Source organism: Sinohyriopsis cumingii, chromosome 3, assembly GCF_028554795.1.
Source record: "Sinohyriopsis cumingii isolate HCF-2022 chromosome 3, ASM2855479v2, whole genome shotgun sequence".
In the NCBI taxonomy this organism is placed as follows: Eukaryota; Metazoa; Mollusca; class Bivalvia; order Unionida; family Unionidae; genus Sinohyriopsis; species Sinohyriopsis cumingii.
Window position 1 is genome coordinate 103,334,877 of NC_142963.1, and position 18,660 is coordinate 103,353,536.

At 33.8% G+C, this 18,660-nt stretch overlaps 2 protein-coding genes across 2 annotated transcripts in view; both read right to left on the minus strand.

Annotated features, from left to right (window-relative positions):
• LOC149803432 (prolyl 4-hydroxylase subunit alpha-1-like) overlaps positions 1-2,301 on the minus strand; it is a 58,274-nt gene extending 55,973 nt beyond the window's left edge. Inside the window, exon 1 of the mRNA XM_089953138.1 lies at positions 1,867-2,301. Within this exon, the coding sequence (XP_089809264.1) occupies positions 1,867-2,060 (194 nt within the window). The 5' untranslated portion in view covers positions 2,061-2,301. The remainder of the gene's footprint in view (positions 1-1,866) is intronic.
• Positions 2,302-12,094: 9,793 nt separating this feature from the next.
• The window catches only part of LOC149803433 (prolyl 4-hydroxylase subunit alpha-1-like), a 30,025-nt gene continuing 23,459 nt past the window's right edge, over positions 12,095-18,660 (minus strand). The window contains exons 6-9 of the mRNA XM_089953929.1: positions 16,964-17,047; positions 15,884-15,952; positions 14,654-14,750; positions 12,095-12,180 (exon numbers count right to left, since the gene is read on the minus strand). Of these exons, the coding sequence (XP_089810055.1) occupies positions 12,095-12,180; positions 14,654-14,750; positions 15,884-15,952; positions 16,964-17,047 (336 nt within the window). The remainder of the gene's footprint in view (positions 12,181-14,653; positions 14,751-15,883; positions 15,953-16,963; positions 17,048-18,660) is intronic.

Sequence of the window (18,660 nt, forward strand, 5' to 3'; positions counted from 1 at the left end):
AGAAGAGTTCACTTGCAAAATGCAGACCCAGATGCGCCGGCAGATCTGGATCTATGTAGTTTGTTAGGAGTAATCAGGAGAACGAACTGCATGGACCCTGATCTACTGGCGCATTATGCTACGACAGATCAGGATCTTTGTTCGCAGATTGAGTCGACTTTTAAGCGAGTATTAACAGTATACAATATACTTTAATAAACGATGTTACATATTTGTTCTTTCGCGTGAAGAATGACATTGAAAGAAAAATTTATCGTACATGAAATAATTGATTTACTTTCTTCCAATGTTTAATATTTCATATAGCGGGCAAAGAAATGTATAAGCTCTTCTACCCTCACCTGCCACATATGTTACTGAATGCATCGTCCTCTCCAATGTCGTTGATTTATGGATATTCCGATTGATATAAATGTAAAAGTTATAACATTTCCCATATTCAAACTGCACAGGCCCAGATCTACCGTCCTATAATGCGCTGTCAGATCTTTGTCTCTGCAGTTTGTTAGGACTAATCAGTAGAACAAACAGCATAGGCCCTGATCTGCAGGCGCATTATGTTCCGGCAGATTAGGATTTTTGATTTTTGAAGTTCGACATGACTTATAAGCTAGAGTATATGGTATATACAATCAATGATACAATTTTACTCAACCTGGTCTTTTTATTTGTGTCTTCAATACATGCTGGTAGTTTGCTGACCGTAATGAGTCTTTTAGAAGTGCCATTTACGTTACTCCATGTAAGCCTCGTGGTACTTAAAAGACCGGATCACATCGTCCTAAAACTCGCCTAAATCTAAATATCTATAAATCTATACATACATAAATACATACATACATACATACATACATACATACATACATACATGCATACATACAAAATACAAAATTGACCTCCCACAATATACAAAAATTACAACCTCTCCGTAAGGAGGCGAATTCAATTAAAAGAAAAAAAGTATATGCTTTGTCAAAAGCCTACTGAGTCATATCATATGATTTCAGGTCTATTGTAGAAATGCTGTGGAAGGACTCGGTCATATTTCATACGTATGTGCGTCATCCCGCACGCACATATACCATGCATGGCTGGGTCGCGATACAAGTGCAAGATGGTTTAGTGTAACAGTATACATCTATAGCATGCATCTTCTAACATTAACTTTCCTAAAACTTTAAAATGTTCAAAATATACCTTTCTCAGAATAGAACGATCTTTTATTGTATTTATTGAGCGATTAATACATTCCGTATATATTTATGCAACTTTAAGGTCTATTTTAACACGTAAACACCATTTCTACTACCCATATATATATATATATATATATATATATATATATATATATATATATATATATATATATATATATATACATAGATAGAGAAAACGAGAGAGAGAGAGAGAGAGAGAGAGATTGATATAGGAAATGAATCAGTCAGAACTTGATATGAATGTCAGACTCAGGTATTGATAAAAATATTATAATTAGTAGCAACAACGACCTTTTTTTGTTTATCTGTTGTTTTGATTTCAGAGGAACATGTGCCATTATTGAGTAATATGTAGAAAAGTATGCCATAATTTCTGCAAACTAATTTCTGTTTGAAGAGAGAGTAATTTAATGGAATCCTTCAAACGAAGTTACATTTGGAGATGGCGACAAGCAACGACTGATCCTAAATTCATTAACATAGGTCAATCGATAAGTACCTTTATAAAGTTAAAATTTACTTAATTTTGTTAGTCTTAATATATAAATATCAATATGAAATAAAGATGTCACTGGGAAGATGTTTTGCGAAATAAATTGAAAGCAAAAACAAATGTTTACGTTTATGAAACTTTGATACAAAAACGTACCTTTCAAGCTCGGGTGGAACGAATTCCATTTGATTCCTAAGGTCAAGAACGTATTCCTCTAAAGCAACCTTCATTATCATCTCCAACTTGGCAAGACGCTCCATTTTACATAAAGCGGTGAAAACATCGCTGGTTACATGGGAAATATATGCAAGTAAAATAGCAAAACGCATAAAAATGTTATAAGTAGACATTTTCAGTACTGCAGTAGAGAAGGGGAATAGCAGTAGATGACTTGTTCTGTATATATACTACAAATTAATCCAGCGTTTGGCTGATTTCAGGCATTGGTCTGGCGAGCTACTTAGAGAGTAAAGTCAAGAAATAATGTATTTGGTTCTTATATAGCAATCTATTGTCAATGATTAACTTGAATCATAACTTGGTGCTCGAACATAACAACAGACGTGCCATCGCACTGAGTGGAGTGTGGAGACATGTGGCACTTGACATCGATTATTAGGTCTCACAAGTTTAACTGAAATGTGTTGGATAATTATTAAGTAGACTTTGTGTTTCGCCAGCAAATACAAGCCTAGATGAAATGAAGAGCGTCTAGTCGGCTTCGATATCTCACTGGGTTAAAATGTTTGCTCGGCCAGTATATTATGACAGTATTTTTGTTGTTGTTCTGTTGTTGCCTATAGCGTTACTGTTTCAGGTAGTTTACAGTCTTGTTAGTAAACCTGCAGAAGGTAATGCTTACAAAATGTAAGACACAATAATAATAACAAATCTAGCAATGATACCATTATGAAGTTAAATAAATATTGTGTTTACCTACCGTGCCAACTGCAAGATGAAAAAAGTGTTTTAATGTCTTTCAGACCTCTCTATGACCAGGTGAGTCGGTCATAAGTCAGACGAATTTGAACCAGTGCTTAATTCCTTAAAAATAAAATAGAATATGCATGTGAAATGTTTTGCTTCTAGAATCTAATGAGTGATATATCCACATTCGTTTTTGACGGATTTGTTTCAGGTGGGCAATAATTATAAGCGAGACTATTGATTTAAGTGTAGTTTAATTGTACTTCCTATGTATGGACACACACACACACACACACACACACACACACACACACACTATAAAATTTCAATGTTTACAGAAGCATTCAATAGTCCATGTACAAAAAGATATGGATTGTTAGTTTTCTGGAGATCCATAGGAAAACAAATAAGGCTAATATACGCCCGTGAGTATGCATGCAGAATACACAACCTTCAAGCTAAGTGTGTGTGTGTGTGTGTGTGTGTGTGTGTGTGTGTGTGTGTGGTTTGGATTATGTAAAGTAGTTTTAACAATTTTCCAGTCATATCGATACGATGTCTGCAGTGTGGCTGTTTATACAGATGTCTAGTACTGGGGCATCAGACATGTAGCATGATGTCCCATTCATTCACATTATCCTGACACCATGCCTACCATTCCTAACAATAACCATTTAAGACCGCTCCGGATGTGAGAGGTCATGGGTTCGAACCCTGGTCGAGTCATACCAAAGACTTTTAAAATGGTACTAACAGCTGCCTCGCTTGGCACTCAGCATTAAGACTGGTCGGCCTGGTGTCATGATAATGTGACTGGATGGGACATCATGCTACATGTCTGTGGCATGCCCCAGTTCTGGACATTACTATAAACTGCCACACTGCAGATATCGTAGCGATATGACTGAAAAATTGTCAAACATACGTTAACAATCCAAATCACACACACACACACACACTGAACAGTGGTGTATTTTCGCGGAAGTGGTATTTTCAAGGAGTTTGATACCATCTTCTCAGAAAATAGAACATCCACGAAATTTTAAATACTTTGAATTCAAAAATCCATGTCCAATCGCCAACAACACGAAATTAAAACGTGAGAAGGAAACGCTGAAAAACTGGAATCGCGTTTGGCATTACAAATATAACACGCTATTGCATAATAATTCTCAGAGACGGGATATTTTAAAAAATAAACCTTGTTTAAAAGAGATTATGTGTCAAGGTATTGATTTTGATTCTTGAGTCATGACGTGGAGAAGCGTGTCTTATTACAGACTTCAATATGTATTCTATTCAGGGCAATAAGTGTCTCTTTGAATGACAGAGTTACTATGTGACCACATTTGTAACAGCTGGCTATCAGTGAGAAATAGGTGTTTTTTCAAAATGTTATTGATTCTAGAAAATCTATTTCTTTACAAGAAAATAAACTGTATTTAACCAGAAATATATATGATGTAAAAAGTGCTTGATCAGCGCAGGTGTTGCCTTAGGCCTGACTTCCTCGTACGTTTCAAATCCGTTTTATCTAGTCTAGTAACTATATCGTTACTACCAGGAACTACCATTCTGAAGTTTATTATTGAACTGGCCTGTATGCAACGACCTCAAGCCAAATGAAACTGGACACCTGTGTGCAAAGACCTCATGTATAAATGCAACAGGACAACAGTATGCAAGTCAAATGTAACCGGACACATGTATGAAATGACCTTAAGATAAATGCAACCGGACACCTGTATGCAATGAGCTCAAGTGAAATGCAACAGGACAACATGACACCAGTATTCAACGACCTCAAGTCATATGTAACCGGACAACTGTATGCAAAGACCTTAAGACAAATGCAACCGGACACCTGTATGCAATGACCTTAACACAATTGCAACCGGACACCTTTGTGCAACGGCCTCAAGTCAAATGCAACCGGACACCGGATTCGATCCCGCTCTGAAGTTGAAAGTTTCCCCTTGGTTATCTCCCTTTCTCCATCCTAAACAAAAGATCACATCACTCCAGCTTTGCAGCATCCGAGAAAGCGTTGGTATAATTTAAATGTAAAATAAAAAAAGATTTAAAACGGACATAGGACAAACAGATTATGTGAATGAGAATTATGAAATTATTCGTTAGAGCCACTCGATTGGCTTAGGCTTTTTGCTGCCACCTGCTGCTGACGATTTCCGTTTGATACGAATTTCTAACACAAACGAGAGTCCGAGGATGCTGCCATATTTCAACGTCATTCTGTTACATAGGTAATAGGTATGAATACCGTCACTGCAAAATTAATTACAGAGATTATATGTATTAAAGGTAACAGAAAGTACTACAAATACCGTAAAGACTCTGCACTGCACAGTCAAGCTACTTTTTTACTAATCCAATTTCCATTTTTGGGTCTTTAAAGGAGCACTACTGCATAACGTGAAAAAAAAATAATATAAAATTCCACAACACTCAAAAGGAGTGTTGTTTTTGTAAAAACGCAACTTTCGGCCCTTTAAAGTACATGACAAACCTATTGATTTGCATAGATAATCTAAGTAAAACTTTCAGATTTGAAAAAAGCGACGTGCACAGGAATAATATATTAATATTAATATACGATCATCTGCGACTTAACGTAGAAACTCGTGATTTCATGTCAACATTGAGATTATATAAGATGCATATCCCGTAAGAAGAAATGTGCTTTGTGGAAAGTCCGCCTGTACAGACCGGGTTAGTTTGATCAAGAAGACAGAGAAAGAAGAAATAGAAGACAGTTCAAAACATACAATGGAGCTAGACACTTCCAACCTGTATGAAAAAAATGTCTAAAATAAGTTGAAAAAACGAGTGGAATCTCAAAACTATTCTACAAACGATGGGTTATTAATGATCTAGACACTACCATTATGTACAGTTGATGCTTGCAGCAAATTTAAATATCAACGATATCAACATTAACGGTGCAGGAATGGATATGCATTCAATATAATAAAAAAAAAAGTTATCGTTGCTCAAAATTAGCCTGGAAAGAGAAGGCGTAAATATATGCTTTTCACCCTTTTGACCTTCAGTTGAATGCATGACTGCAGTACATGTTATCAACATAACCATATACTGTTTATAATGTCATTAATATTGATTGATTCAGAAAACTTGTTACTGTTAAACCACGAATAAGTTGCTTTACTCAACATTTCTTTACTGTGTATTGTATGGAATGCAGATTACTTCAGCAGGTTATCATGCACTGGAAACTTGTTTTATCTTATTTTCCTATTCATTATTTTATTTCTGGTGTCACATCACATAAAAGGACTTAAAACCACTGTTTAGCAGAATTTATCATAGCAGTTTAGTAGAAGCCGGCAGTTTTTCTCATATATTAGAATCCATAATCATTTTGTCTGCTTAGACTCCTTGTAAACTCAACTTATACTGACAGAAGATTAACTACTATGGCGATGCATGATAGTTAGATGAGAGTTTGATCCTGGCTTATAACATGGATATATATATATATATATATATATATATATATATATATATATATATATATATATATATATATATATATATATATATATATATATATATATATATCTATATATACATCTATATATATATCTATATATATATATATATATATATATATATATATATATATATATATATATATATATATATATATATGTCTATCTATCTATCTATCTATATATATCTATATATATATATATATATATATATATATATATATATATATATATATATATATATATATGGATTAAATGATCATGATTGGGTATTTATCGATGTGTAAATATTACCTATCCGCTCATAAAGTAAATAAAGTCCGAAGACTTTATGTAAATTTTGTGAGAGATTAGGTAAAATTTACACATCGATAAATACCTAACCATGATCATTTAATCCTTATAATTGCAATTTATTTCCTTTCTAACATCAGATCAGTAGATTTAACCAACAAAACATTCACTTTAACGTACACTGAAGTTTTCTTTCATTAGCCTCTCAACTGCGGTAGAATACATAAGCCTATCTTAGCTAGCCAAGATTCATCGATTCTTTATACAGCTATTCTGGGTAGAATGTCTTAGCGGGTCATGCCAGTGATATACCGTTATGATCATTATTTTAATATATAAAAAAATTTTGTTGCTGTTAAACTAGGAATATTCCTTTTTTTTTGAAAATTACGCTTGCGTATGGCACGTGTTGTTATAGCAACGTCGTTGTTACTTTCTACACATTTAAATCTTTTAAAAGCAAAATCGTGTCCATTTTTAGTGTCATCCCTTGGGTGACATATGACCCTGACCTTTAATAACCGCTGCTGTAACATGTTGTCGAGGTGAAATGCAATACTTTCGAACATTGGATTCTAAAGCCTACAATATACCTTCTTTGGCAAAAGTGGTGAGTGTTGCAATGCAGGAAGGTCTGTGCAATTACAATGTTTTAACTTCTAATGATATATTTTAAGCTGTGGCTTGTCATTTTTGATCGGAAATCACAGGAGTGGGTGGGTGGGAGCTTGTTATTATTATTATTAGGGTGTAAGGCGTTGATATAGATACAACCTCACATCAAAATTATCTGGTAACAGTGAACCAAAAGTAGTTCGCAGAATTTATCGATGTGTAAAAAATTCCAGATCAGTGTCACGTGACCATTTACATCCAATCAAAGCATAGAAAACGCAGTCAATTCATAAAAATTGGTATATATATATATATAATATATATATATATATATATATATATATATATATATATATATATATATATATACACGGCTCTATAGTCGCAAACTAAGTAACATAAAGAAGCAAAACGTAACAAAGAATGTAATATATCAAATAGTGCCTGAAGAAATGTGAGAGGAACTTACAGTATTATGAAGTGAATCCAAAATAATCTTTATAAAGGTCAATAAAAGTCCTCAGTGATTGAAAGGTTCTGTATACAAAATTTCAAAACCGGAAGTGTACTGGCCATCTAGAATCGTGAAGCTGCCATGATGACGTCGTCCGGAACTGCTGCGAGGAATTCACAAGAGTTCCAGAATAATATTATAGTCCAAGTAATGGCCACTTTCTATTTCCAATGAACAGTCCAAATAAATAGTTTTCCTCTCGAATAATATCTAAGTACAGTATAAATCTCATCTGTGGACTTACAACAGGAACACAAGAAATGAGGATGACTCCAAAATCGGAATGAACCTGATTGCTCTGTTCTCTGTGTATATACACCTAATATTACGAGTCGTATCTCACAATACACCCCACGTTACAGATCACAAAACACAGTTTGCGTTGAACTCGCCTATTCATTTGAACTAGCCCCAAAAATAGTAAGTTACTGAATCCTTCAAGAAACATCGAAACCCCATCAGCCAATGAGAAATTAATCCAAAGGTGCCACTAAGTCTTATTATTAAGATTATTTTTAATTACTGTCAAAATATGCATATATTTGTAGATCCTATGTAATATTATACTCCTCATGGAATCAGGACACGTGGGCAAAACTAACAAAAGATATTCTGTATGATTTACAGCCATGAATAAAACTTATAAAAATGTAGATCATACTCTTCAGAATGTGTCATTTGTTTGCCTTGTACTGTCATCCAGTTTTTGTTTACAGATCGGCATTATCTGTTTTTATGTCTAGCATGTAAGAGACAGTGAAACGAAGAGAAAAATGATTAATGCATCATGACCAATGGTATTATCACATAGTATACTTGTACAATCCTATTTAAATCATCAATGCTATATTTCATGGCTAGGCTGTAGTTGATAAAACAGTTCAAGTAATGAAAGTAAAATATTTTGGATAGTTTGTCTTTTACCACAAACAAGCTCTTATTTGCAAAGTCAAGTTAAGAGTCATCTTAAAGTTACTTTTTTCTGATGTCTTGGCTGTAACTTAAAGCCATTAAACGTAGTATTACCCAACACTGCACAATATGGCATACTGACATTTGTGACTTTCATACTGTTAGCCAATACGTTATGATCGTATGCTAATATGCCTATATTTCTTGCCAAGTCTGGACCTACCGACCCGTATTTTAGAGAGAAGAAAATGAATGTGCAGATATCCATATATATTCAATATTTTTCACCAGCCGTAGCTATGAAACTGGAAGATATTAGGAACCATATATGTATATGATACACGGAGTGTGTTGCAAACCATGTTCTATGTCATTTTGCAAGGTCAAGGTCAATTCAGTAACACCTTTGGGGTCTTGTTAAATTATAATATGAATATTGATCATTTATTCAGCCGTCTTAAATGGATAATACTATGCTAACACATGATCATTCCATCCTTCTATTAACATTTGGTTGTCTGGCTCATTACTCTGTCACAGCTGTCGAGATTTCATGAAACTCTGTTAATGTTTCCATCAACTAGCCGGTGTGTCATATATATATATACACACACATATATACATATATATATATATATACACACACATATATACATATATATATATATATATATATATATATATATATATATATATATATATATATATATATATATATATATACACACATATATACATATATATATATATATATATATATATATATATATATATATATATATATATATATATATATACATATACATATATACATATATATACATATATACATATATATACATATATACATATACATGTATATATATATATATATATATATATATATATATATATATATATATATATATATATATATATATATATATATATATATATATATATATATATGTACACACATACAGGCTCCTACCACTAGGTTACGTTCACAGCAAGGGAAAATGTAATTATGTCATTTTGTGCATTTTCGCGATGATCAATTTTAAACTACTTAATATATGTTAATGAAACTAATACTAGCTATATATCATTCTTAAAGTTAACATATATTTGACTTCAGACTCAATCATAAGTCAACAGCTAGGAAAAATGTAAATCAGCAACCTCTCTCCATGTACAGATATAATGATTGAACCGGTAATGATATTTTCATGTAAGTTAAGAGTACTGTATATCTAGACTTGATAGTGGCTCTAATGTTCGTATTCATGTCATCTGCCCTAAAGGTTAAGGTCGAAAATAAGGGAAGTCAGTAGCCTATTTCATTATATTGGTTACCACTTTTGAACTATTTCGTACATTTTGATAAACTGTTATCTTGCTCCAGACCTTTTGAAGCAGAAGGAAGGATTGTGGCTCTAAAATCTATTTATGATGATCCCACCCACCCCCATGATACAATTACACAACACATTACTTGCTTTAACCACTGTTCTAAAACTGCATATAAAAACTGCTTTACTTGACGGAGAGGACATTACTATTATTAAAACTCTTTCATCCCATCGGCGACAGCAGTACATAGTCTTACATTGTTATATAGAGTAATGCGAAATGTCGTAAACTTCCGTTTCCCTTTCCTTATCCTGAGGCGATGCGCTGTTTGCACGGTGGCATTTTGCAATAAAAACAGATGCAATTGATCAGTGCATAATAGGAGCTCTTAAAGTAAAGCTCTTGATTGATCCCTAAAGCATGCGAAAGCAACACTCTGTAAGGAAGAGTTATCGGACAATATGACTACCATGTGGAGCAAAGATGCCGGTTATCAATTCTAGTCATTATTATGTTAAGAGATAGTCTACAGGGAATAAGAGATTGTAAGCACAGTCTAATACAATTATCTGGTCTCGTGGACATTTCATTCTCACTGCACGAATACTTATCAATTTTAAAGGAAACTTCTTTAGGTGCTGCTGGCTGCCTTTGTGTGCAATTGGGAAAGGTACTTAACTCCCATTTCCACAGCATGATATAGTCAATAATATGTTTAAATTACCATAAAACTATCAAAACCCATCCTGTTTCTGGGCAGTACTTGCAGACGGAAAAGTGATTTTATCAGTTTTGACGTTTGAACCAATTTGTTATTCACGATCTCTTAATATGTCTTTGTTATTTACGTTGCTCGTCACAATGAACCCAAGCAATGTTAATAAAAGCGTTTCGAGCAAACAAACCAAACAACCAAACTCAAACTATAACTACCAAAAATCTAGGGGTCCCGAGTGGCCGAGTGGTCTAAAGCGCTCTCCGTTACGGATCACTGCCATCTCACCTCTGTCTGCATGGGTTCGAGTCTCGGATTCGGCCAATGTGGATATGTGAGAAAGCTTGCCAGTAGCTTCTCGAGGGTCGGTGGTTCTTTCTGGGGATTTCCCGGGTTCTTCCTCCACCATTAATACTGGCCGCCATGTATAGCCTATCGTGTGCTGAAAAATGGCGTTAAACCCTACAACAACTACAACAACCAAAAATCTAAAACCTTTTGTGATCTTCAAGATAAATGAGTGCAAAATTAAACTGATAGCAGATACAGAATCATCCAACCTTTCTTTCGTTTAATAGCATGGTTAATGCAGCTTAAGTGGGTATAATCCAAGAAGTATATGTTTTGAGGTTTTTTTTTATATTGAGCATGAATTTCTTGCTGAAAAACTTCCGACAATACTGAGGCTCTTGCGTGCCTTGTATGACTTGCATGTCAAATTTCGTTTCCTGTCTACCTGTTGTAAATTATTCCGTTCTCTGTGTCTTACTTTTTATATCCAGTATACATTTTTTGCGTTATTGCGATGCTAGACTCTGAATCTATCGTAATCATGTAAATAAAATTTCTTTGGCAAAATGCGTGAAAGTGAACAAATTAAGTCATAATTCTTTTTATAAAAGGACATGTTAGCTTGCGTATATAAATAAACAAAATGTCTCTTCATTACATTGTCGTGAGAATTGTGATACCATTATTTACATCGGACGATGATAGAACTTTAAAAGAAATTAAAGATAGATAATGACTGTTACGATTTCATTACCAGCAGTATATCAATGTGGAAACAAAGAGTATGAAAACAAGACACCGTCGATTTAATATAAACGTTTATTGCAATATTAACGCTTATTTGACGATCACTCTGAAACATGGCTTGTAAAAATACGAATACGTTACTACTCCATTAAATACTTTTTTTATGTTTTTCAAGTCTATTTCATATGTGTCCTGAGAATATTGTTTCATAACTCTAGCATAACAAAAACTCAAATGTAAAGTTCATTTAATCTTCATTATCTCTATAATGTAATATTAAATTTGATCTTTTCTCTTTAAATATTCGATATTTTACTAACTAAAAGTTCATCATAACACTTTCAAAGTACATCGGAAATCAACCACATCGTCACTAGTTTTCGAAATTGAAAAAAAATATAACTTTTGATGACATGATTATAACATATGTATTAATATACTATGTAACTGACACCTTGCGCATACACCACTACATTCTACATTTAATAATTGTTGCAAAATATGTCGCTATAAGGGTCCGTCTAGAGAATTTGGACTTTTGCCACAAGGTCTACGAAACATTTGTCCAGCTTCTCGAATCCATTTGTTCGCAACTGGAAGGAGATAAGAAAATTGATAAATTAATATATATTGACACAAAAGGTAATGTCAGACAAACGGAGATCAGATGAAGCACGTACTAAGTAAAGGATCAATGAAATCAAGGCGTTTATTGACACAATATTCCTGTAATAAGAATTAATTCATAAGTTATTGACAATTCAGATCCCTATCAATATTCTTAAATAGTTCTAAATCCGTTAAATCATGTTTCATTTCGACTGTTTCGATTGCGTTGAGGAAACATTTCACCTTGTATAAATTCTGCTTACCGGTATATATCGTCAGACCAAAACATAAAATGACAGAAAATACCGCTTATCCGCTTCTTTCGTGGCATACATGTGCCTATTTCGTTCCGTACATTTACATATTTCGTGGGTTTTGTGGTTGATACAAACACGAGTTTCAAGATTCAAAGATCAAAGATACTTTGTAAAAGCAATAAGTGCTTCTTCATCACTCCACAAATTAAAGCGCCAGCAAAGAATAACGCTTTTAGCGAAACCACAAAATACGAAACTAACGAAAATGAATAAGAAGGAGATTTAATGTTGGCAATATGCCAGGACAAACCAAATTACATTCACTGTAGGTAATAATAGAACTCTGTAATATTGGTTACTGTGTAGTTCACGATAAAATGTGTCCGAAATTCATGCAGTATAGACTCATACGAAGGATACGATCCAGAGAAAAGCCATTCCAATTCTGTAATAAAAGATATTTTGTACTTCTACTGATAAACATAAAATGTTACATTTCGAAAAAGATCCACAAGTGTATGATAAAATGTATATCAAAATCATACCAACGCTAATAAATCTATGCTGACTCTTATTTCATGATTTTTTTTATATACCATTTAAATGAGATTGCTTGTTTTTTGTTTCAAGTTATTTATTACATAGAATTAAGTTAGAGTTTTAAACCGGTGGATGGCGAGTGAACTTGCTTTTGTAAATAATAGTAGCAATGATTGGAAGCCAGGCAAGCTTTATCCCGAAAGTAGAAATGGTTGAAGGCTATACAGAGAGCTAACTCTAAGCAAAATAGTGCTAAGCCAGCTTCTTAAAACAAAACAAAATTATGGCAATGAGATAGTTTTTCAGTTTAACCTTTTTTAATTTAATGTAGCCAACTTTTATGAAAACTTTTAAACGTAGTAATCATATAATTCATGTGCTCTTTTCAGAAAATAAAAATCTGTGAAGGGTTATATATATATATATATATATATATATATATATATATATATATATATATATATATATATATATATATATATATGTGTGTGTGTGTGTGTGTGTGTGTGTGTGTGTGTGTGTATATATATATGTGTGTGTGTGTGTGTGTGTGTGTTTAAAATGGTGAAGACTTAATTTTTTTAACCGTTTAAAGAGGACGGTTGTACTATGCGCGTTTTGTCTTACTACTTATACAGAATTACAGTGTTGTGGGAGAAAACGTTTGATAAACAAAAGTACGTTTCAAACCAAAATGAACCTCTCGACGTAAAAATAAAATACGGCGACCGTGTTACTAAGGATTCGAAAAGTTAATAAGTTGACATCATTTGGGATTTTAAACGTAGTGGTAACTGAGACTATTATTTCAATGATATACAAGCCAATTATGTGTGACTGTATAGCCCATGTAATAAAGATGATGCCGTTATGAAGAGTTTCGAGGACTAAGCTGAAGTAGATATGATCTTCCTCTTTGTAAGAGTAGATTGTCTTTTCTTAAAAATAACAGAGACTTGTTCTCTGTAAACAAGACACGTAAGAAATTTGGTTTGCTATTCTTCCTCTTGAAATACAATATATTGTTAACAGTTACTTTTCACCGGTTGCAAAGGTACGGAATCTAACGTAAATCAAAACGATAGGTCTAAATCTTAATAAACATATAATTGGATATTTTTCCGTTCCTGCTCAATTCATAGAATAAATTCATAGAATAAATTTACCCAATGAGGTAGACACCATATTTACATATAAAGGTAATATGTAAGAGCAGAAAATGTATGTATGCAGCTCCTCAGATGTTTCTAAATTAAGCTTTTCTGACGTGGCAGAAGTGTAACGAGTTGTTGACATTTAGGGCCGCGCTCGCTTTGAAAGGATCGACGTGCACCACGTTAGCTGAGACCATCGTCGGGAGTTAAACATTTAATGTTTCATCAGCGCAGCACATACTTCACTCAACATAAATCGATTTTGTGTCGCCTGCTAATATGAATAAAAATGCAATATATGAATACATACCAACCTTTGAGTATGATTTTTTTAAATTCGTATGCTATTTTATTCGGTGCATGTTTTGATTGAACAATATGTTTAAGAATAAATGTTTAAAAGTATAAATTAAATTAAACTGTAAGTAAAAAGAAACTTAACATTTCAGATAATATACAGGAAAACCATACTGAAGACGAAATATTACACTTAAGGAATAACCTACTCCATTTTGATCCCAGAAGCACCGGACATCCAGCATGCACTGTGTCTATGTCAAATTCTCCGTCCCTTTTAAAGTTGTACCAAAACGCCGCAGCTCCCTGAAAATACATTACGACGTTTTAAGAACTATTCAAGGTTGCAGTTTACCAAGCCTACACATATCCTATTTTGGTTGAACCATTCCTTAAATCGTAGATGTCTACGAGTACATGACTCCGCCTTAAGTGAATGCCGATATGTGATAGGTAATCTCAAGCAAATGTTGGTAACATGTACTGTTGCTTTGACGAGGTTAGCCGAGTAGCCTAGGTTAAATATCTTACTTGCGGACACATATCAATGACCATGCCGGGGCTAAAGTGCATTCCGTCCATATCCTTGGTTCACACAACAACATGGTCAAGCTGCATATATAGATTATAAGTGCGTCAGCCATGGATGCGGGAGGTCGTGGGTTCGATCCCCGGCCGAGTCATACCAAAGATTTATAAAAATGGTACTAACAGCTGCCTCCCTTGGCGCTCAGCATTAAGAGGTTAGTGTTAGGACTGGTCGGACTGGTGTCAGGATAATGTGACAGGGTGGGACGTCATACTACATGTCTGATACCCCAGTACTAGACATCACTATAAACTGCCACACTGCAGACATCATAGCGATATGACGGGACTTTCTTTTAAAAACCTACGTTAAAAAAATCCAAACCACACACACATAAGTGCGGCATTTGTTTTCCATTTCGAAGATTACCGTTAAATAAAATGATTTTTTTTCATAAGAATATTCCTTATGAAGGTAATAATGGCGGTGATAATAATGAACACATATCAGTAAAATCCAAACTTTCCATTTAATACGTGATGACTTTGTATTAAATACCGGACAAAAAACTAAGAACTATGGGAGGTTCATTCTGAGTAAATGTTGGAGGAGGACTGGTGTATTCTTTACACATCTGTCTATTGAAATAAGCAGAGGCCAATATAAATGGCATTATAAAAACCAGCAATATTTTCAGAACAATTAATTATCTTATGTAGGTCGTTCATGTATTTGGTTTTTATATAATTCTTCTGTCATCCCACTTTGTTTACTTTTGGAAAAAAGAAGCAATTTTTGGTACGAATAAATTAAGAGAGAGAGAGCCATCTAAAAAATTGTCAGAGAGAACCTGCTTATACATACCTAGAGAATCTGCGTACACTTACCTAGAGAATCTGCGTACACTTACCTTTACTACAGGAACTGTTACATTAATATGAATAAAAACTGTTGCTCCACCTGCTTTAGGAACTTCTACCTGAAATATATAGCAAACATTATTAAAGTGAGGTATACGTGGAGATTTCCAGGTGTGCTTTACATACCAGATAATCATGGCCTTAAAGTAAGACAACTGTGCAAAATAAAATATTTCTCAAAACACTTATATCTTTCTATTGACAACAATTAGTGAATAAAGTTGTTTCGAGAACTAACGTATAATATTCGTGTTCATAACTGGCAGATTGTTTTAAACAATCACATCAATTAAACATAAACGAAAAGTTTCTACAATTACGAATAGGGAGATTCTACTTTGGCATTTTAACGAATTGTCTGAGCCGGAGGGGAATGTATGACGTAGTTTCCAATGTTCCCGAATTCCAGACTGGTCTCAAGTAGTGGTCTGGTATATAAACATATTTTAATCCCCTCAGTAGAATGTCCACTTGCGTTCTGTGGTGTTTTCTGCTGAATATAAAGCATTGTCTTTTTTATAGCTGACTTCCAGTCATACTCGTAGAAATATCTGTATATTAAAACATTGAAGTTAGTGACAATGCAGTTGGTATAGCTTGTGATTTTGTTAAATCGCACACTGAAATTTGAGTCTGGTAAAAGAGTTAATTTCCAAAGTGTCGACGTATAATTCCCGCATGATTTGACCGCTCCGGTGGCCTAGTGGATGGAGCGTCCGCCTTGGATGCGGGAGGTCGTGGGTTCGATCCCCGGTCGAGTCATACCAAAGACTTAGAAAAATGGTATTAACAGTTGCCTCGCTTGGCGCTCAGCATTAAGAGTTAGTGTTAGGAATGGTCGACCTGGTGTCATAATAATATGACTGGGTGGGACATCATGCTACATGTCTGCAGCATGATGCTCTAGTGCTAGACATCACTATAAACTGTCACAATGTAGACATCGTAGCGATATGACTGAAACATTGTTAAAGCTACGTTAAATATCCAAATCACACACACACACACACACACACCTGCATGATTTGACACATAGACTGGATTACTGACTGTTGCATAAAGATACTCACATAATAAAGCCATGTAGCCAGTCTATCTCCAGAACCTCTCATATGTGGGATATCAGAATTATTTCTCTCGACCAAAATATTTCCCTAAAATAAAAAGTGTGGCAAAGAGCATTGGTTAAAATTTGTCCTCAACGCTTTTCTATGTAAGCATGTTATAAAATACAAACAAATACATTGATGCATCATTTAAAGACTAAACTGTAATTAGTCTTGCATGAATAAAATAAAACGAGAGCTTTATGTTTGTACATATATCACCAGTAATCACTCAAGCGTTGCTAAATCTATTGTGCGTTTTAGTCCAAAGTATTTGTCATGCTCCTCATAAAATCTGACTTACCGTTTTTATGTTATCAATGTCAATACAATCCAACTCGATACGCCTCAGTGCAGACAGGTTGGTTAATGTGAAAACAATGTGCTTTTATTAAAATGTTAACATTGGTTGAATTAGTTTTGTTTCTAGTTTGATAAGAAAAGAAAACCCTGTAAAATATAAAGACAATATTTTTCTGATATACGATGTGAAGACTTAAGGAATCACAGAGTGACCGATGCAAATACAACCATTGCTGTTAGTATTTTGTTTTCTATATTACTTTTTTATATAAGGCTTGCTTTGATTTATATAAAACAATAACAAGTTTGATTCTCAATACGTCGGCTTCTTAAAAGGTCTAATACAATTTAGAATTTTAATTCATGTACCATTAAAGAAAAACTTTGTGTTAATCGTCACTGGGTTCGGATCAAGGTACATTATGGTTAGATACAAAAACAACACATGTGTTTTTGATGACATACGTAGAATTGCATGTCGATGTTCCTGTTAGTACGAGTCATTGCTTGACTTACCCACTACAGTCATATCTAAGGTCAACGAAAATATCGTATGCCATGAATAGATACGTATATTTGCAAGTAAATGATGTATACTGTAAATTGGTAAATAAAGAAGCAAGAAAATGGTGGGCATTTTTGAATTGGTAATCACAGAGGCAAGACAATCATATATATATATATATATATATATATATATATATATATATATATATATATATATATATATATATATATTAGATAATACATGATGTATACAGTTGAATAGGTACCACAGAGAACAAAAGTAAGTAAATGATGGTTAATCTCATGTAGTACTGTAAGTATATAGACAAGAGCCACCCAGACATTTACGAACAGATTGTATGCCTAAAGGTGAACGAAAGCTCTTTTTTATAAATAAACATAATTACTACGAAAGGACTATTAGAACTTGGTCTATTCTGTAATCTTACATAGGGTTTATACAACTCAAGATGTTAGAAATGAAAGTATGGTTAATCTGAACAATGTGACGTAATAATAACTTTGACAAGGATGTTACTGATCAGTGGATAGTTTTTGACGTCCAGGGAGTCGCTTTGACTCCTCATCTCGGTGTTTTACTTCTATATCTATTGTGAACATATGGCAACTTTTCTGAGATAATCAATAGATGTCTCAAAAAACTGTTGTTTGAAATTGAAAATAACTCGTACTGGAAAGGTCCACAATTAGAATGTTTCAGAAGAAAGAGTGCCACATGACACCGGACCACAATGACGGTATGTAATGTATGACCACCGCAATTCTGTTGCTATTTGGTAAGAGTATATATATAGCTAAAGAATAGAGAAGAATTAAGAAATAACAGGAAA